This window comes from Rutilus rutilus (genome assembly GCF_951802725.1).
Source record: "Rutilus rutilus genome assembly, chromosome: 9".
NCBI classification, from domain to species: Eukaryota; Metazoa; Chordata; class Actinopteri; order Cypriniformes; family Leuciscidae; genus Rutilus; species Rutilus rutilus.
In genome coordinates this window covers 12,359,500-12,381,290 of record NC_140223.1, presented here as the reverse complement: position 1 = coordinate 12,381,290, position 21,791 = coordinate 12,359,500, and the positions used below count along the sequence as shown (strand labels likewise).

The 21,791-nt window shown below is 37.2% G+C and overlaps 1 protein-coding gene across 3 annotated transcripts in view; it reads right to left on the bottom strand.

Moving 5' to 3' along the window:
* npas1 (neuronal PAS domain protein 1) overlaps positions 1-21,791 on the bottom strand; it is a 47,114-nt gene that overhangs the window by 11,082 nt on the left and 14,241 nt on the right. For all 3 annotated transcript variants that reach the window (XM_084418130.1, XM_084418132.1, XM_084418131.1), the window contains exons 4-5: positions 8,244-8,311; positions 6,333-6,422 (exon numbers count right to left, since the gene is read on the bottom strand). In XM_084418130.1, coding sequence (XP_084274256.1) covers positions 6,333-6,422; positions 8,244-8,311 — 158 coding nt within the window. The remainder of the gene's footprint in view (positions 1-6,332; positions 6,423-8,243; positions 8,312-21,791) is intronic.

The window sequence follows — 21,791 nt, the reverse complement described above, 5'->3', positions numbered from 1 at the left end:
CAGGGGCCCAACATTCCTAGTTTCTGTCAATTTAATTTACAGAAGAATTTTTCATTTTAAGCTTCCCACTCTTTTTAACCAACAAATTTGCATGACTCTTCCAGTTGTTCATGATTTAATGGATAAGATCTAAGGATGAGGATTTAAAAAATATATTTATAGTCAATTTCTACATGCTAAAATACTTAAGAGTTTGGCTTAACTCGAAAAATGTGTATTCATAATAAATTGCCTATGGATTTTTAAGATTGTATTAATTCACATGACTTCTCCAGGTCTAAAAATCACACTTTTAAATGCATTTTCATATTATTTTGCACCTTTATTTTATATTTATGTCTTTAGAAGACTACAGGAATGATCATATGGACTTCTATGTTACTTTTAAGGGGGGGAATGACCTTTCTTTGTTTGAAAAAAGAGCAGCCTGGACATTCTGCAAAACTGATCCTTTTGTGTTGCACAAAAGAAAAAGGCGTACAAGACTGGATCCAGAAGATGAGTACATGATAACAGTTTTTTTTGTGTGTTTTTTTTCCAATATTCCCATAACACCTTACTTAACTAGTAAGGGTTAAAAATGGTCTAATTTGCATTTCTGCGACTCCTGGATCTATAAAAAAAAGTAATCTGTGTGGGTCAGATTTCATTCTACAGTTTCCTGATAAAAGGCCGGTTTCTCCCTCACACCCTTGTCTGTGGGACACAGCCATTTATTATGGGATTAGATCCATTTACGGAGGGATTTTAAAGGATTTTCCGCTGGCCGTCAAGGACACTAATGTGTGTGTGCAAGGCAGGTTGCATGCAAACAGAGGGAAGAGCAGAAAGGAGACGGTGGATGAAAAGCGGGGCTGTGTAATTGGGGATCAGTTGAGGGATGAATTGAGAAGAGTCTGGGGTTTTAAGCCTGTGTCGGCTAATTGAGAGGTAAAGGTGGAGGTAAATCCAGCAGACAGGTGGTCTGGCTTGGAGAACTTAATCTGATCCACAGTGCCTTGGAGAGGGATGCTTAGCTTGTTCGAGTGGCGCTGATGGGATCTCAGATTTTTGGAAGCAAGTAGACACCAAAGGTGCATGAAGGAGTTTTTGGGAAATCTCAATTAAAAGGATCCACTGGAGGACACTGGGTCTGTAAGAATAAATGTAACTGTGGAAAAAGCATGCACTATAGATTATAGGGGGACTAGAATAGCATTGGCAAGTCTTATTTACTGAAATTAATCTATTCATTTGGACAATTAGCTTCAAGGAACCAGTTTCAAAAACACTGATTCATTCGAGTCAACACTGTAATAATATGTCCTGAAATTCTCTTTAATTATTAATTAACCTGCAATATTCCTTTATATATATATATATATATTTTTTGTCCATCTAACTGAAATTAGTTTATTTCAAAATGTATCTTTTATTTTCATTTATTTCAAATGGCCCATGGTATCCATTTCATTGCATTTTAAGAGGTTATGTCATGTCAAAACAGTGAAACTTTAAAAAGTAAATCTCAAGACACCTGCATTATATTCCATTTTGTTGCTTTCCATCTTGCTGTTTTTGAAAACAAAAACACGTCCTGTGTGAACGGCTCCTTGTTTATTCTGTGCTGTTGCCTGTGTGGTGGCCTGTAGTAGTGTGTCAGTTCACTGGACGCGTTCTTGCATTCAAAATCAGCTAGATGCAGTGAAATGGACAAGAATGCATGTGACTTTTAAGCTTAACTGTGTTTATCTTGACACACATGGTTCAACACAGAAATATATATACATATAAATATATATATATATATATATATATATATACACATATGTATATACATACATACACACATATATATATACACACACATACATATATATATATATATATATATATATATATACAGAATATATATATATATACATATATACTATATATATAATATATATATTTACAAAACGTCATAGATCTGAAGGGATTGAAGACTGATGCAGAGATGGCTTTTTCTGGTGAACAGGTAAGACATTTCAGTGGCTCAATAGGTAGCTAGATAACTTGTGATGTGTGATTGATCTGACAGAGCAATTGTTAGATCTAAACATCAGTAAAGTGCTTTTACTACATTTCTATTTTTGGCTAGAGCAAATGCATGAATTCTTTTTCCGGATATATGCCAAGTAGGACACTCTTCTTATGTCATGTCGATGTACTGTACAATGACCAGAGTTGCCACGTCTGCGCAACAAAACTAGCCACAATGGCCAATCAAAAATAGCCCAAAAATCAACCAGCGGCAAGAGTTTAAAAGGAAGCCCAAGAGAAAACTGCAGACTGGGAAACACTGACATATATTGATGCATATCATTCTAATTATTAACTTTTCCCCCACCATTGATGGAAATTTCCATCATTTATGAGACAACGCTTCCCCGCCATTGACAGAATTTTTTGGGTGTTATTAAAAAGAAGAGGCTCTGTATTATACATTGCATATTTTGATATTCATACAACAAAATATTCTGGGGGATGAAACTAGTGAAAATGATAAAAAATGCTGGCGCTGACTATAGCAACCTTTTTCAAAAATGCTGGCGGGGGAAAGAGTTAATATAAATATATATATAAAAATATATTGTATAAATGTGTGTGTGTGTGTGTGTGTGTGTTTATTTTTTTATATAGATCCTTATATTTGATCATTTCATAATTACCTATACAGTATAAAATTAACATCCTAACAACCATAACAAGAACCCAAAAGAACAATTTATTTGAAAATCAGATATCAGTAGAAAGGCTCTTCAAAGAACCAGAGAGATGTTGAAAGAGGAATGAGAAATAGAAGAAGTGAGAAAAGGCTGTTGGTAAGTGTTAAGAAGAGGGTTAAGAAGAGAGGGAGAGAGAGAGAGAGAGTGGGAGAGAGCAAGAGAAAGACATGATATAAATAATAGCTGGGATTTAATATGTATGAGGCGTCCGGGCAGTTGTCCACAACACTCTCTCAGTCTGCTTCTGACTGATGGGAGAGGAGCAAGAGAAGAAGACGAGGAGGAGGAAGAGATGGGGAGGAGGCAAGGTGATGGGTCTGCATACTAATCAGCCTAGGATCAATTTCCCACCCCATACGCCCCTCCATATTTCCCAGATGCTGTGGCTCTGGCCGTGGAGAGGAGACGAGGGGCTAAGCTCCTAGACCTCCATCTAGGCCTGAAGCTTTGGCTTCTGTAGGGCAAGCAGTCTGGAAGCAGGCGTATCATCCCACTTTCAGGGTTCCTGACCCTGCGTAATCCGCCTAAGGAACCCTACTGTCTTTTCGAGAGGTCACAAGGATTAACCAGAAGGGATGGCTCTATCTACGATGGCGTGTCATGACCTCTGACACAAGGTAACAAGTGGGGTCTTGTGCTTACAGTTAATGTATTTCCTCCTGTGTTGACCTTTAGAGACCCAGACAGAAGCCGGGCTGAAGAACCGTGGCCGTGTAAATTCGACCAGACAACAATAGAGAGCTGCAGTGATGGCATATTTTTGTAGACCAACCTGGAAGTTAGCATCACACTGGTTCCCTCGACAGGAACCCAATAGGATTTTTCTACTGGCTTTTGGATTGTCGCAAAAAATAAGCTCTGTGATCAACAAAAGTTTATGATGCTCACACGTTCTGTCTGTTAAGATAATGTTCGCAAATTAATTCAAAATAATATGCGCACATCCAAAAACTTTAGGCAGGTGCATGATCAGATAAAGCACTACGCTAATTAATAAACAAAAATCAGCACATTGCCACTGCTGCTCCCAAAAATCAATTTAATAAAATATATCCAAATTAAGCCTAAATACAATTGCCAGAAATAAGCCTTAGCCTATAAACAAACTACACCACGGTTGCTCGACTTCAACATCACCACCACTAAGCGTCTGACAACTCTTTAAGTCTTTATTTATATAAAAAAACAAAACAAACACACACATTTTCACAAAAAGTTCGAGATGTAATAGTTTGCAAGAGTGCAGACTAGTGAGTAGATAAGTTTACCTGTTCGGCTGATGATGTTTAACGTCTCAAACAACCCCTATAGTCCCATTAAGTCACTTGTTAGCAACCGCCTTTTTCAAGACACGTAAAAAAACACTTGACTGAATTGATGTTTCTTGTGATTCTTAACACCTTTTGACATTTTGAAAAGTTTGAAAACAGCCGTTGCCTTTTACTGTGCAGAATTGGTCAATCTATCAATTAGAGTAACAAATCAACAATTCCTTATTTTATCATTTATGCATGTCTTTTAAATCGATTAGTAACATGCTAACGTCAAAGAGTTGCATGTCTTGTGCGCTTCATGTAAGTAGCACATTGTAGTATTAGTATTTTGTGTGGCATGTTTTTCTTTCTTTCTGTGAACTGTTCCAAAATAAGTCATGTATGAATTAATTTTTTCAATTTGGACGCTGCCTAAAGGTATGAGGCTGAAGGTTTTCCCCACACATATTTCGCAGAAGTTGGTTAGATGAATTCGGTGTGTTGACCAACAGAAAACTGCTTAGGTTCATACATCGCTACACTATTGACATTAGACAATGGACCTTTTTTTGCCTGTGAAATTTCACAAAAAATATGCTTATGTGATGCACCTTTAGAAGGTAGTTCCCTGTAAGCAGTGAGCATTGAAAACTTCTTCTGAATATGCCTCCTGCTGATGCAGATATTCAGGAATCAGAATTTGTCAATAATGAAACCGCAAGACGCCCATAAAAGGGTTGACCACTCACGATTCCACTTGTTTTCCTCAACCAACCAAACTCATTCACATCTATTTTCCCTCCTAAACTCACTATCTGTCTTCCCATCCCCCCTCAGACCCATCCGAGAGTGTGTTTGTGTGTGTGTGTATTCTTTTTTGCCACACAATCAATGTGGCTTTTAAGATGTCTATCGATTTGTTCCCGAGACAGACCCCGGCTCGCTGGAGCGATGCTTTGATTGCTGTGCGAGTAATTACTGTTATTATTTATGCATCTGGGTGAAATGGCAGGACTTAACATTCCCTGTACAAGAGGCCACAGGCAATCAACAGAGAGAAAGCACCTGGAGAGGCGAGAGGCTCAAGATGGGAAGAGAGCTGGAGAAATGAGCACAGGGACGCAGGGAAATTCACAATACGCAAAAAACACAACCATAGATGAACACAGATGAAAGTATATCGCTGGGGTTTTATAGCATAAACTAGGACTGTCAATCGATTTCCGATTTCAATCGAATTAGTTACACAATAGTTATAACAATAACTGCATATTTCAATATTTGTCCAAGTTAGATGCATATTGATCTTTCACGCAAAAAGCGCTTCATCTATTTTTACAAAAAAACTATTCTAAAATGTATGTATATGCATTTTTAAAGTCCTCCTGCAGTCAATAATTCTATAACTAATCTTCGATAATCAAAATGACATATCTAAACATTCTTCCCTGTGATAATAATACTTCATGCCTTAAAATAGCTTGAATGTAACTCTTGTACTCTTGCTTCATATAGTACATGGATCCATGAATATGCATATTGGTCCCCGCCTCCACTCAAAGCAGCTCAGACTACCCGATCCACTCCGTCTGTTGTGCCGACACAAAGTGCCAAGTGGAAATATTGGTTTGATTCAGCCGTATATGTTTGAACGAGAAGCTGATTCAGAAGAAGAAATGGAAGAGTGAATAATACAGGCTCGTCTATAAGTCGATGTATCAGAATGTTAATGTGTTTTATGTATTTCTCTATACGTCAGACACATAACGGTAATTGATATGATTAGCCTTTGGCTTGACTACATTATCAAACAGCTAATAGTGTGTTAGTAATGTTACACAAACCATGTTCCCGTTCACCATCTCATTTAGACAGTTTTCCTTCTAAAACTCAGTATACTTAGAAACGCTTTGAACAACTGAACGTCAGTGGAGAAAAGCATGTAGTTCATCATAACATCGTAATATACATAATTCACCGACTATATTGCTAACTGTACACGATTTTTCCTGTCCCTTCTTAAAGACGTTCTTGTACTCACTGTGGAAAAGCCTCACTCCGCACATTGACGAGATTAGTTACATGTTTCTGACGGTAGGAAACAATTTTTTTGAGACTGTATTTGGTTCACTGCAGTTTTAAGGAGAAAATACTCAGCAATGGTGTTGACTTATGAATTTGCACATGGTTTGTCTTAAAAGCTTCTTTTTTTTTTTTAAATGTATAAACGACATTGAAGAGTTACCAAAATAGTTTGTTGCACTAAATGAACACATTAAATGAACAGCCTAAGCATAAAGAATGCTGCAATGTGTAATCATTTCCGTCTCACCTGTGAAAGGCCAAGGTAGATGGACACAGTCTCTGAGATATACAGAAATCTGCCTTCTTGACTGACCACGAACACGAATCCATCCAGAGACTGCAAAGAGAAAAACACATCTGTAGCTGAAACTTTACATGTACTTTAGTACGTTACTCAACACATCAAAAGAAGTGTACTTCTTTAAAGCATGACAACAGATTATTCAAACATTTAAAATGTACTATAAAACGTAATTTGACATTATTACACAGGGCACTTTTGTCATGAAAATGTACTCTAAGTACACTTAAGTGAACTTATTTAATTAATATTGTATTATCTGCATGTATAGATTTTCCAAACACAACAACAAATGCTTTTAAGATTTGAAGTCGATATAAATCCATGCAGTACAATTAAAGCATAGTACTTTTTCACAAGGATTGACTGTCCTACCTAAAAGTAAGTTTTGCACAACACTACACAATCACAGCCAGTCAGAATTAATGTCAATATGAAAGCAATCGATTGAAATTACTTTCTTCTTCAGCTGATGTCATCAGACCCACTTATTTTCAATTAATTTTTTTTCATATAGACACCACTTTTCATGATGTAATGCCTAAAGGATAAAATCAAGTTTTTCCCCCTCATTAACTATCTCCTTTCACTAAGAAATGTCACCTTACGGATGTAAAATTGGTTGTGAATGCTGTTTTATACAAGCGTCGCAGAAATCGGAGAGATGCCGTTTAACATTTTAGTGGTGTAACACTTCAAACTTAAACTAAAACTAACCAACAAATAAAGCCTGAACCAACTAAATCAATACTGCTGAACAAATCTCAAGATTTTTATGGAATCAAGTCTATGGCTGTAGACATAAGCATCGACTTCAAAGCGAAAACAACATGAGGGAAGAATCAAATTGATTTAGACAGAAACCACAACATCTTCCCCTGACTTCAAAATACACTGGTACACCAGAACAGCGCTTGGCAGATAAAAAGCGTACAGTCACCCAATTACAGGACTCATTTAAAGAATAATATTAATTGTAATAACACACAGGCACGAGTGAAGCAGAGTGGGCACTTTAGTTGAGAACGACTGGTGTTGTTGCGGCGGTAATTTATGCAAGTGACGAGTTCACTATGCAAATGAGAGTGGACCGGAATGACAGGAATCTTGGAAATAAAGCGCAATTATGTAGTTATTACTGACAGAAGACGAGACAAAGAATCATAAGGATTTTCAGAAGTTTTAATTTGATTTCTATCAGCGTCGTCCCTCTTTGAATTTTTTTTTTCTCAAGGTAACCCTTCTAATAATAATTTAAAAAATGATCTTACAAATTACTCTTTTCCCCCCCTCCTTTTTTTTTGTAAGTCAGACAGCCAAATTCCAGTACTTATGGCATATAGCTCATCATTTTAAACAACAAGACATATTTACAAAAGCAACCTCAAAACAGTTCTGACACAACAAGACATTTATGCATTGCATGCAAGATTGGAGTTGCATTAGGAAATGCAGCATTAGACTGCATTTATTTGATACTGTATAAACTGTAATATTGTGAAATATTATTACCATTTAAAATAACTGTTTTCTTTTTTAATATGTTTTCAAAGATACATTTTCAGCATTACTCCAGTCTTCCGTGTCACATGATCCTTCAGAAATCATTCTAATATGCTGATTTGCTGCTCAAGAAACATTTCTTATTATTATTATCAAATGTTACTTTTTTAAATAAAAATTTCAGCATTTATTTGAATAGTTCCACAAAAATATTAAGCAGCAAATAATCATTTAATTGTCACAGTCACATACTGTAAAAAGCTGCACATCACATGACTAACACTGATATCTGTAAACGCACATAAATGAAACTCATATTTACATATTTATTTGATTTAAATGAGTCATATTTACCTGCAGTAGATGAGCTCCCATGTGCTGTTCAAATATGTCAGTGACCAACGAATGACTTGTTCTTCGTACTGCATAAAAAAAAAAGAAATAAAAAAAATGCAATCACGTTTCAGAAGCTGTTTAAAGCCAATCGTCTGTCGTTTTCCTATTTAAATTAAAAGTTGTATTACTGTGATGATACTCTCAAACATATTCATAATAATAATAATAAGAGTTCCAAGCTCTTTAACAAAACAAAGCAGAACAACTGTAATATTCTCAAACACTGACACATCTTGACAGTCACACTCTTTGGTTACTACAGGAGGAAACAGCTGATAATACCGTTAAGCAGCTGTTAATACACCCTCCCAGTTCTTTACTGGTATTTCAGAGAGACTATCAAAGACAGCGAACGTCAGAGCCGCTGAGGTTTATTGGGCTGATAACACAGACAGAGACATGCTAATTCATCCTCAGCACACAACTGCATCCTGGGCGGCCTGTCATCACAAAACAAACAAATTTACAAATCACACAAATGACATTCGAGGTGCATTTCAAACATGCCTCGCTCTGATCTTCCGCTGTGGAAGCCCAGTTGAAATTCCCTGCACTCACAGCAGGACGTGCGCGTGAGTGTGTGTGTGTGTGTGTGTGTGTGTGTGTGTGTGTGTGTGTGTGCGGCTGGGATGCTTGTGGCAATCAATAAGTGTTTTGAGAGGATGACAGCGTTTGTCTGAGTTGCTACTAAACGGAAGACGGACTGTGAGCTCACTTCTATAAACCTTTTTCCCGTGGTACTCCTGCCACAATTCAAGTGTTCGCCTGACAAAATACACACCTTCAGAAAAGCGACGTGAACAGATACAGAAATGAAAGGTCTAGTTCTAGTACACCTACAAATGCCATTTATTCACATTCTTGTCAACCTTTGTGAAAAACAAGTACACTTTAACACACTCAAAGAATTAGCCTCTTAGAAAGAGTTTTACTACTGAAATGAAATACTATGAATTATACCATGGTCTGTCTGAATACTCGATTCCGATTGGCTGGAAGGTGTGCAATAAAACAGTTTAATGCACAGGTAGTTCCAAGTCAGTTTAACTTTCAGTAATAAAAATAGCTTCGCTACATTATATTTCTTAGCAACGAGGGGGGTTACATCACTTTGTTTTCTAGCCTAATAGAGAGAGAGAGATGCTGAACAGATGGATGTATGAATCTCTCTCTCTCTTTCTCAATAATGAATTCAAATAAATGTAATCTTACGCACTACTTTATCTCTGTGTCTGATTTAAAGCAGACAGAATGTTAGATCTAACTGTAGCCGTAACTGATGAAAATAACTGTCAATTTGACCCTTCCAGGCAAATATTGTGCTGAAAACATCAATAACAGCTTTAAGTTGTCAATGCTGGCAAATGACCATGGTATAAGTGGGATAATCCACGGCTAGCCGTGCATTAAATGATTTTAATGTACTTCGCGCCAGTTGGTTCTATGCCTCCACGTCTTGCATTAAAATCGTTTAGCTAACATAATTTCTATATATATAAGGATATACTAAAGTGCGATTAATTTCAGACAATTAACTGCATGTTAAGTGCAATTAAATGACAATGTTTTATAGTTTAAATTTATATTAAATGCAATTAGCTTAACTTTAAAGTGCTTTTTTACTCGCTTAAGTAGGACTTAAGTACATCTTTATATATAATTTAATAATTACTTCTATAATCGTTTAAATGTGTCTACTGTCAAATGTACTGATAAGCATTTATGGTCAACTAAAATAAACTTTAATGTTCTATGTAAACTTGTAAGTTAATTATTTAAAAATATTTGTAATTACACATTTATAGACCTTATGTGCCAGAGAAACAAACACGCAAAATCTTTAGAGTGTTGTGTTTTGATCTTCTGTTTTTTGCAGAAGCTTTGTATGGCATCGCTGTCGAAGAGTAATTAGCTGGTGGATTTACTTATTGTCGAGTTAACAAAGTATTGTTTGATATGTTTGAAGCAGACGTCAAAATAAATTTAGTAGACCGGGAAGTTTTTAAAACGAGTGGTTCATTCATAAATCCGTAAGATCTTACCTTCATGCTGTGGAAATGCAAACTGCGCAGTGCTGAAAAAGGGCGGAGCTAATGTTGCAATTCAGTACATTTACAATAAATTATTTTTGAATTAAATAACACACTATAGATCAAATTAAAATCAAGTACTTGTGCTATAGTATGTTAGTCAACAATAAGTGGACTTCTTTAAAGCACGACAAAATATTAAAACAATTATTTAAAACGTACTTTAAAGTAAAACTTTGCATTTGACGTAAAGTGCACTTTTTAAACCGTAAGTGTGAAGAAACAGTCATGAAAGTGTACTCTCTTAAAGTGGCCTTTAATTTTACAGGTTTTTTTTTTTAAATGTACTATTTGAAGTACACTACAAGTGCACATTCAATCAAATTAATCACACTTCTCTTTCACAAGGGAATCCAAATCTGTATGACTGTCATTATTACTCATTTGATAATCTTCCTCTCATTTGTAAGTCCTTAATACGCAAAAAACGCAATCACAATTTAATATAATTTAATATAGTTGTATGGACCACTTTTATGATACTTATTATGGTGCTTTTCTGGAACAGCCCTTGTCCCCTTTTATTTTCATGTGGAAAGGAGCAGCCAGAACATTTCACATAATAGCTCCTTTTGACTTCCACTGAAGAAAAATAAAAGTGTATAGAATGACATAAAAAAAAATTTTTTTATTCTTTAAACATTAGAACACACTGAAAATAACACACATAGATGAGTCCCTGCACCCAAACTACACACCCCAAAACTCAGTGGCAATTTAAGAATGGGGTCCCCTCACTGGAATATCAATGAGTCTGTCCCATTCAGAGGCCTGAAAAGGGGGTCTGGCGCAGAAAGCGGGATCACCACTCAGTACTTGTGGGTACACAGAGCACTGCTTGTTCGTCTTTGGGGGTCACATGCTTGTTGACGATTGAATAGTCAAGCAACCCCCCTCATCCAAACACCGTGGGTCTTCCCACAGGGCTGTGAGTGATGCAGTCGAGCTATAGGGCAGGGCTGACAGGAGCCATACTGCCTGATGGATGGACAATAGTCGGCCCTCATTTCCCAAAGTCAGTCGCAACAGCAGAGGCTAATGCGAAGTCGAACCGGGCCCAATAGGGCAGAGGATGAGAATGATGGTGATGTTCCTCAGACTGAGGGTCCAAAGGATCTATTTGATAAAGCAAATCTGTTAGTATTGGATACTTTAATGATTACAATTCTGTCATGACAACTCTCTGAGAGATTGGTATGGTAATAGAGATTGGCATGGTAATGGATATGGCAATGTTAATGTATTTGGTCTTGGCGGAATAGATCTGCTACGCTGCTGCTGCTGCTGCAGAGTAAGTACCGGGACTTGCTACTACCAATACATTCACGGACATTGCTGTGAGCATGTAAGACATGCTGCTGCTACTGCACATGTAACATACTGTACATGAATCAACCCCCGTAGCAGATCTATACAGGTGGAGCTGGGGAAGAAGGAGGGTTTCTGGAAGCGCGCTGCAGACTGTTAACAGCAACACTACCAGTATTTGAATGTTGAGCCGCAGCTCATTTGCCGCTGATGCAACAGCAACCAATCAGTGCCTGTGCCATGTAGATAATGATGTGATCGCTACCAAATAAGTAGCCTGCGCCATTTAGAGTTTCACTGATGATGCGTCCCAGCGCATCCTTAGGATGCATCTTTCAACTAATATAAAATGTATTTAGATTTATTTAAAATATGATATATTTAACTTATATAAACTTATATATATATATATATGTGTGTGTGTAAAATCTTGTAATTGATTTTAAAAATGTATGTGTGTTTGTATATCATATATTTTTTTTTAAATATAATTATGTATCATTTTTTTTATATATATACACAAACAAAGTAAATCTTGCAATTAATATATGACAAGATTTAAATATTACAATTATAAACAATTACAATTTACAACTTTGGGAAATACTTGTTTTCAAGGCATATACTGATTTAAGTTTTGTTCTGAAAATTGTTTTCAATTGTTTTAAGCATAAACCTCACAAAATTGTGTTACATTAAATATTAAAGATTCTCAATATTTAATTTGAACAAATGTTTTATCACCTTACACAACGATTTCAACATTTTTTACTAGAAAACAAGGCAAATCATGTTTCTTCTATTTCTTCTATTGTGTCAGCTTTCATCTCATTTAGTATATTTTTATTTTCCTCATGGAATTTTTAGAGAAACATTTTAGAGCAAATTTTAAACATGAATCCTAACTGAGAATGAGAAACCTCTGCGTAATAACAGGTTCATGTTAATTCCAGCTTGACTCGTGGGTCAGCTTTGAGGGTCTTTGGGACGTTGAAACACAATAATGAATGAAATAACTAAAGTCATTTGACTTTCTTCTCCTCCACACTCAGCTCATTTTGACTCTTTCATTTCTTTCCTCTTTTCCTTCTCCCCCTCCTTCAAGCTGACAACCTTTTAACAAAGTTTGAAGGTTACTATGGAAACTGCAAGGTTGGCCTTTCATTCCATGTTCGCTTGCTCAGTCCAGTTGGCTGATGGGAATCGTAGGCCGATCGCCTAGCAACTTGTTTACAGGGCTGTGGATGTAAAGCGGTCTGTGCTCCCCCACCTCTAACCTCACGTATGAGACAGGAGAAATGACTCTCAGACAGACGAAAACAGGCAGAGAACGCGTCTCCAGTCGCAATGTCCCTCTCCGCTGCAATTATCCTTTCACTCTGCCATCCCTCCCTCTCTCGCTCTCCCTCTTTCTAAGCTGTTACCTCTCTCCTAGCACGGTCGAACATAATTTGAGTGCAATTAACGTCCCTTAAAAGCCCTCAGTGCTTTAAATGCTTGAAAATAGGAGAGACAGACAGACACAGAGAGCTGGCAGGAGGGAGAGTAAGAGAAACAAGTGAAAAGGAGAAAGAGAGAGACAGTGTGAAAGTCAAAAACAAGACTGTCACAGACAGTGCGAGACCTGGACAAAAGGAAATGTGTGCGAGTCAGAACTTAATCAAAATTCCAAAACTGCATGAACATTGCAGCACTGATCTAAGCTGATAACATTTCATCTTCACAGTTACAATAATAGCTGCATTTTTACAATATCTAAAGACAATGTGATCGTGCTTGCCGATGCAAAACTCAGCACCACATTATTGAATCATAAAAAGCTTTTTCTTTTGTCTTGTTTCACATTAAAAACATCCAAACATCTTTAAAATATGATACATGTACACGAGAAGCAAAATTGTGAAAGATAATACAACAAATAAAATATCAAAAGATGCTTTCTTCTTTTAATAATAAACCTCCCTAAATGTATTTAAAACTATATTTAATTATTTTTTATTTCATTTCATTTAAAACAAGAACATTTTTAGTAAATGAATCTTGTTTTAACGATGTTTAGACATTTTTACTGGAAAGCAAGACCACAATCCTATCTTTGCTGGTGTGACTGACATGATCATTTTAATTGAAAAACAAATGTGTGTAATATAATAATGTTATATGAATTAAGTTTATTTTACTGATCTTGTTTAAACAACCATTCGACCGGATTGCTTTCGCAGTGTAAACGCTCATGTAGTCGAATGCGTTTGAACAGCCACAAAAGACTGTCTACTCTCTGCCTGCTGACCTAATGCTTAAACATTATGGGACACGCGCTAGCCAGACGAGATTTAAACTCTGTTAACTAAAGACACAAGATTGGTTTGAAGACTAAAAATGTATCAAGCACAATGTTCTCTCACCATTCCTGATTTATAACACACACTCACTGTGTTCGGCTGGTCTTGCGGCTGTCAGAGCAGAAACCAAAGCATGTGTTTTCCTTCATCTCTGGTCGTGTCAAGGTTATTCCGTCAATTAGATTGAAAGATCTGAAAAGTCCATACATTTCCCCACCCATAGACCCTCCCCTTGAAAAAAATCAGGACAGAAGTGATTGAAAGTGGACAAAAGAGACTTAAACACCAGGTGTAACCGAGAATGATCCGATTGACCAAAACGCATCTTAATACCAGGTGTAAACAGGGTCTTTTGCAGTTTTCCTCTGCACCTTGAACACTCGCTCTTTCCAATCATGATATCCTTTTCCAGTGATCTTTCCCTTCGAAATGTGTGACCAAAGTACGACAGACACGGTTTCATCGTTTGTACTTCGAGTGTTATTTGTGGTCGAGACTATTATCGGATTTCTTCTCCGTCAAGCTCAAATTTATCAATGTTATCAGTTGGCATGATCTTGGTCTTCATGTTTAGTTCTAGTCCCATCTCTGACTTTCCTCAGCAGATGGTCCATATCTTCCTTTGTTTCAGGCAGTAGTGTCCTGTCTTTGGCATTGTATATCAGTCTTCCACCTATTCCAATGTTATCCCCCTCTTATGCCCGGTACACATTGTACGATTTTTGGATGTGCCAGATGAAAGATGACCAATCGTGGCGATTTCTGTGGTCGTGGCTCCTAAACAGTGGTCCTACGCCGTACAGTGAGAGACGTTCAAAGACGGCCCAAAGATGACTAGCCCCTAGCCATGACCGCATCCATATTCTCCTCTTTCGGTTTCCTCCTCTATTTTTCAGCGCACATAAAAAAAAAAAAAACAATTGCCACAGTGCGATTCATCTTGCTCTATATGTTTACCACTACAGTAGCTCATGCTGATGACGTTTTATTCCTCAATACTAATGATTCAATAGGTGTCATCATCGTACAGTCTACATACTAGGGCTGTCACTTTACGTTTCGAAAATCGATTGCACAATCGATCGGACCAGCCAACACAAGTTTCGAAAACGAAAATAGGGAATCGATTTTAACGGCCTTCTCTCGGAGCGCGTCCAGCTCGTCACGATACGCGCGTCACACAGCAAATGCAGGCTCTGACAAACACACATAACAGCAAATTATACTTCTGCATAATGTGTCTCTTTTTACTACAAAAATGTGAATTCTGCCGGTATTCACTCATGCATACAGATACAGATTTGGGCTACGGTCTATAATCGCCTACGTACTGTAGGCGAAATTTGTTTGACATTTATAATCATAAACACAGCCATGTTGAAGACTGCAGTAATGTTTTTCATTGATGTTATGGCAGTCCACTATGCTTATTGTTTTTCGAGAATGTTGCACTCCTGTTTGTCATTGTGCACGAAACTTCATGCCAATAAATCATCAGAAATATTGCTGACTTGTGCTCGTCTTAAGCGCCCTCTTTACGTTCATCCTAATGCCTGTTAGTTGTCTGTGTAGTTGCCCATATTTGCCGTTTAAAATGGAAACGTCTTTAGACATGGAAAATCGATTTTACAATCGATTCAATGAACACTTATGTTTCAAAAATCGAACAGGATTTTTTCACAAAAGTGACAGCCCTATGTCGTACCCAAGTTTATTAGATCCATGTAAAACAGTGTGATTTGTAATGATCTTATAGGATTGCCGAAATCGCAGTCTGTAGCAGGCATTAGGGATGCACCAAAATGATCCGTCTTCAAGAAGCTGCATGATGCGAGATATCATTCAGGTGATAGAACAGAACAAATGGTTATGGATGAGTTATGCACCAGAGTTTAATACTTAAGGTTGACCCTAAATATGAGCAACAGTAATAATCATGCTTGACTAAGTAAATGCCACTAACTAATAACAAACTGTGCAAAAATAGTTTGGAACTGGAGCCGCTTGTTTTGTACTTGATCTGCTGATCCGCATGCATTGCGGGATAATATATGTGCATGTATCCTTTTAAGGGCCATAGGTCTGATGGTCAGACATAAAAGGTTTAATCACCCCATTATCCATAAAGACTGTCATTCCCCTGCAGAGCCTGTACAACTACACACTCACACGCACATACACACACACAACACATGCATACGCACAAGCTCATAAAGAGATAAAATATCACTTTTTTTGTGTCACAGCCATTTTACTTTTCCTCTTGTCCCTCATCGTCCCTCCATTACTCCTCGTCTCACCCTCCCCGTCTCTTTCGCTCTCTCTTCCTCCCTCTTTCACTCTCGCCCTGTGTGAAGGTCATGCAATTGATTTTCCTCTGTCTATTCATTTTTCAGTCCTGGTTTTGAAACGTGGGAAGCAGACAAAAGCCATACCACCCCCCCCCCCCACCAGCGCGCACAGCCTCCCCTCCCCCGCTTCACGCCACTCGCACCCGCCGTCAGCGTCCGCCCTGAGAGGAGCCCGACCCGGACTCACATTCCTGCACTGCAGTTTGAGATATGCATCATGGCCGTACCGGCTCAGCTCATTCCAGCAAACGGCGTCACCAGGACACACTCACTGAACAGCTGCCGCTATTTCAGTGTGAAAACCTGCGTCGTACCCTCTAATCACTCGCAATTCATTTTAATCAGGAGCTGAATGTGCTAAAATAGCATTTCGCTGTTTTTAATTTACGATATTGTCTTTATTTTTTGTGCAAATGGCAACGTAAATTAAGTTTATTATTATTGCGACTTATTTAAAAAACTCTAAGCTGTAAGCATGGAATTAAATGATTAAAGGATTTAAAGTGATTTAAGGGAGTAAAGAGAAAGAAAGTGAACAGTAAAAGAACTAGAATTTATTAAGTAATTCATTTGAACTATTGGCAAATAATATTTATTTTTTTAAAGGGGTCATGACATGTATTTTTTATTTTATTTGAATATGTACCTTGAAGTTCACTTATAATGCTAATAAAAGAATAAAAAATAAAACAGATACCCTCTTGTCTAAAATGATCAGTTTAAGGCTTGTCAGTAAAAGGCCACTGTTATGATTGGCTAACATCATTGTATAGGAAACTCGCTATTGCAAGTGTTTTGAAAACATTATCCATATAAAACCACCATTAACAGACTAAGCATTATGAAATCATTTACTATGGTTTTTGATGCAGCTGCTGTAAGATCCAATAGAGCTGACTGCTTCATCTGTCAACAAACGTTTCTTTGTGAAGCCTCCGTTACACTGCGCCTCGTTTACTAAATAAAATGCTCCGAAACAAACATGTAATCCTTCAACGCATCTTTCACCGTTAAAACCGCTGCACTTGAATTTGCGCTGTTTATGTGAACAATAAAGCCTGCCTTCTTTGGCTTGACTGGCCATATCAATGGGGGTAATGTGCAACAAACTTCCAAATTCTGTAAAATGGGTTGCATTACTTACGGTTCAGGTCTTTTGTATGTGCTTCGCTAAATATAGAGCCGTTTTACTCAAGATACTGTCAAAAAGGCGAGCAAAGATGAACATAACGTGTCCATTGTATAGTAAGATTGATTTCTAAAACATTAAGATATTTAATTATTTTATTTTAAGTTAATGTGCTTTTGTCATTTTTATTCATTTTTTTTCTATTTAGCTTTAATTTATTTTTTATAGTATTTTTAGTCATTTTAGTACTTTAACTTATTTTATTTCAGTTAGTTGCCAAAGTAATATTTCTATTTTTTTCTAATATATATATATATATATATATATTTTTTAAATTTCAGTTTTATTTCAATTAATTGTAATAGTTTTAGTTAACTATAGTAACCCTGCCCTGTACAGTAAATCATCCTGTACAGTTTTTTTATTAATACTATATATGTGTGGTAAGTATTCACAAATAACCTTTATACTACAACTGAATGTACGGCATGTAGTTTCTAAAGACATGTATTTCTTTTAAAACAGAACTTTAGTGCCTGATTGTGGGTTCATATATGATAAAAGGACAGTTTGCCTTACTTCAGCAATCTGTTGCAGTAGATATTCTCAAGTGTGACGATCATGATGTGAGACTCTCGTCTGTATCCTATCCTTTGGTTTCTCATAGCTGTCTACATTCATCAACTCTCAGGTGGCATTTGAGTCTACACACTACCACACACACACACCTATATCATAGTCTGGCCCTGTTCACTTCCTCATAGGTATGTTCATCTACTACACAAACACAAATACACACACATCCACACACCTAATTGTGGCCTAGTTGTTTCCCCTCAGTAATAATAGCAATTAGACAACCCTTGTAATTACTCTCTCCTCGTTACATAGTTAATTTCTGTAATTACAAATCACACAGATAATTTCGTCTACCCTTTGTGTGTTTTTTTCTTTCTATCCTGTTATACTATGCATTTGATTGAGTGGGTGTGTGAGGGACATTAGCTCTGTTCCAAAATCTACTGAGCTGCCTATCTAGACAGCACTTTAAGGCATCACACAAACCTCTTGTGAACACTGTGCATTTCTCGTGAGGATTGAGCTCTATTTGTGTGTCACATGAGTTGCCGTCTAGACTGAACACAGTGCTGGTGTGAAATGATGCTACATTTTTAGAAAAATCCAGCATAAGGTATGTTTTGCATGCTAGGACCAGCAAGGGATGCTGGTTGCTGGTCTTGCTGGTCACCAGCATGGGAGGTGGGAGTGCTGGTGGACCAGCTGACTAGTTTAGCTGCTCCACCAGCTAAACCAGCACTTTACCAGCTCTAACCAGTATAAACCAGCCTGGACCAACATGGAATTGATGCTGGTTTGGAACACAATAAACAATTCAGTTCCTTCAGCATCTTTTTTTTTTTTTTTTTTTTTTGTAGCAAAATATTTATATAAAAAAAAATTATGCTGTTCATTACTATAGTTATACAAATTTGGGGTATGTAAGATTTTTTTATGTTTTTGAAAGAAGTCTCTTCTGTAAAAATTCTGTAAAAATTGTGAAATATTATTACCATTTAAAATAACTGTTTTCTATTCAAATATATTTTAAAATGTAATTTAATCCTGTGATGGCAAAGCTGAAATGTTATCTACATTTATAAATGTAATTTATTAATGAGATGGCAAAGCTGCATTTTTTAAATACACTTTAAAAATGTAATTTACTCCTGTGATCAAGGCTGAATTTTCATCAGCATTCCTCCAGTCCTCAGTGTCACATGATCCTTCAGAAATCATTGTAATATGCTGATTTGCTGCTCAAGGAACATTTCTGTTCATCACCAATGTTGAAAACAGTTTTACTGCTTCTTATTTTTCAAGATTCTTTGATGAACAAAGTTCAAAGAACAGCATTTATTTGAAATATACATATTATGTAACATTACAGATGTCTTTTCTGCCACTTTTGATCTATTTAATACCTCCTTGCTGAATAAAAGTGCTCATTTCTTCCAAATAAATAAATAAAATCTTACTGACCTTTGAACAGCAGTGTACTCATTAATATTAATTAGTCCGTTTGCCAGTTTTGATATTTTAATTATAAATTCATCAGTTATCAGATAACCCTGCTATTAATATATAATCCGATTTGATAGTTTATGTCAGTTATTGGTAATATACATTTAAAAATTCTACATTTAAAAACACATTTTGGTGGTAGTTTACTACATTTCTAAAGGATTGACTGTTGAACGCTCCTAGTAAGTCACAGTAGACAGCAGACAGCAAAGCTTCTCACTAGGCTTTGAAACAGACAAAAACAGCAAGCAGAAAGAGAGACATTCGCCCAGGTATTTTAACAGGACCGAATCGCTTTGATGCGGCAGGTATAATGAGGCTCGCAGGCGGGCTACAAAAGGACCATCTCTCAGAACCAGACTTCCTTGGTCTGGCCACTTGTTAACAAGCTTCAGCTCTGGCTCTGGCTCTTTTGTTCATCCCCGCCGGCTTCCACACAGGCAGCGGCTAATTGGCTGTTAGATCTATTGTTCACTTCACAATTGAGATGAACCTATCAGAGGATGTAATGAATGACTGAGCGTATTTGAGAAGCCAAATGACCCTGCTCTCAAATAAAACTCAAATGACAGAGCGAGCCTCCCTCAGAGAAGAGACGTAAGAAAGCAATATGTATCCCGATGACAGTGGATTTTGCTCCTACAATCCGTGTACACAGTAGTATGCTGCAATAAGTTGGCAGTGAACTAGCAAACGCATTATTTCAGATGAGGCGTGTTTAACTCCGCATGACTGCGAGTGATTACTCTTGTGGCGCAATCTCAATTACTTTTCTGTGTGTGTGTGTCGTTCTGTGTGTGCATGCGTAAGCGCTCTCTCTGCTTCTCCGGCAATTTTCGACGTGAGAGTGTCCCAAGTGACGTACACAAGCGACCTATAAGACAATAATAGCCTATTCCATTTAAATTCATAATTTAAATTAATAACGCATTTGTATTCATCGACAGGCCGCCACTGTCATGTTCGAATTGAGTTTTGTTGTGGTTCACTCGAAGTCATCTCCTCTGTTAATGGCACCTCAAATACAAATCGGCGTCAGGGTTGATGCTGTCCATGAAAGCCTCATATAAATCTGCCTCAAAATATGTGAGATGTAGTGAGGATCTCACAATTTCTCACCGCGCGTCTTTTTTGTGTACCTGGGGTATCTTGAGACAATCAGAGCCTGCTGTTTCAAATGGAACAAATGTTTCAAGGAAAAAAAACAGTTTATGAAGCAATACTGAAAAAAATGACTTTTTGAAATGAAAAAATGAAAAAGTATTTGAAATGTAGGCCCAATTTAAAAAAAAAATTTGTCATACGAGTTGTCAAATACAAACCAACAACTGGTCCCAAACTAGTTGCCATTTCATACACATATACATATATATACACATACATATATACATACATACATGCACACACACACACACACAGACACACACACACACACACACACATATATATATTAGGGCTGTCACGATGTTAGATTTTTCACACCACGGTTATTGTGGCCAAAAGAATTCACGATATCGATATATCGCGAATTCGAGGGGGGTGGGGGAGGGGGGTGGGGGGTGGGTACTCAATCTATGGCAAATTTTTGTGAAGGAAGACAAGCATGTGAAGTTTATCTGGTTTCAAACTGAAGCCAAACACTGTCTGAAGGTTTCCTGAAGAACTGAAAAGCTCTTAAACCTGTTGTTGCACTGGCGCCAATAAAGTCATGCAGATAGCAGATTTGAATAAAAAAATCAAGTGCAAATACAAATACAAAAATAAGATGAGTAAAGAAAACGGGGTTCTTAATTTTAATAATCACCCTTTATTAAATATATGAACACAGAAACCCCCTGTTAACAGTTAATGTCACGTTTCCCATTCCATGATGACTAGTAAAATAATAGCCGCGTCGCGTCTATGACAACTCGAGGTATTGCACACCGGACACGCACTTTCTCAGTTTATGGCCAGCAATATCATTATGTTTAAGGACATTATGGAATTGAGATAATGTCTGTACTATGTTATGATTATACTGTACAATTAAATACAATAGTTGCTGAGTCTGTGATCTGAACACTTTTTTCTGTTGCTCTGTGTCGCGGCAGGATTTTGAACAAGGTCCTGAGCCGTTGCTGGGCGCCGCGGACAGACGCCGAATAGAACCGCGCTGTGCTTCTCGTCCGGTGTGTGTACACTCATACAGAATGTGTTCGAAT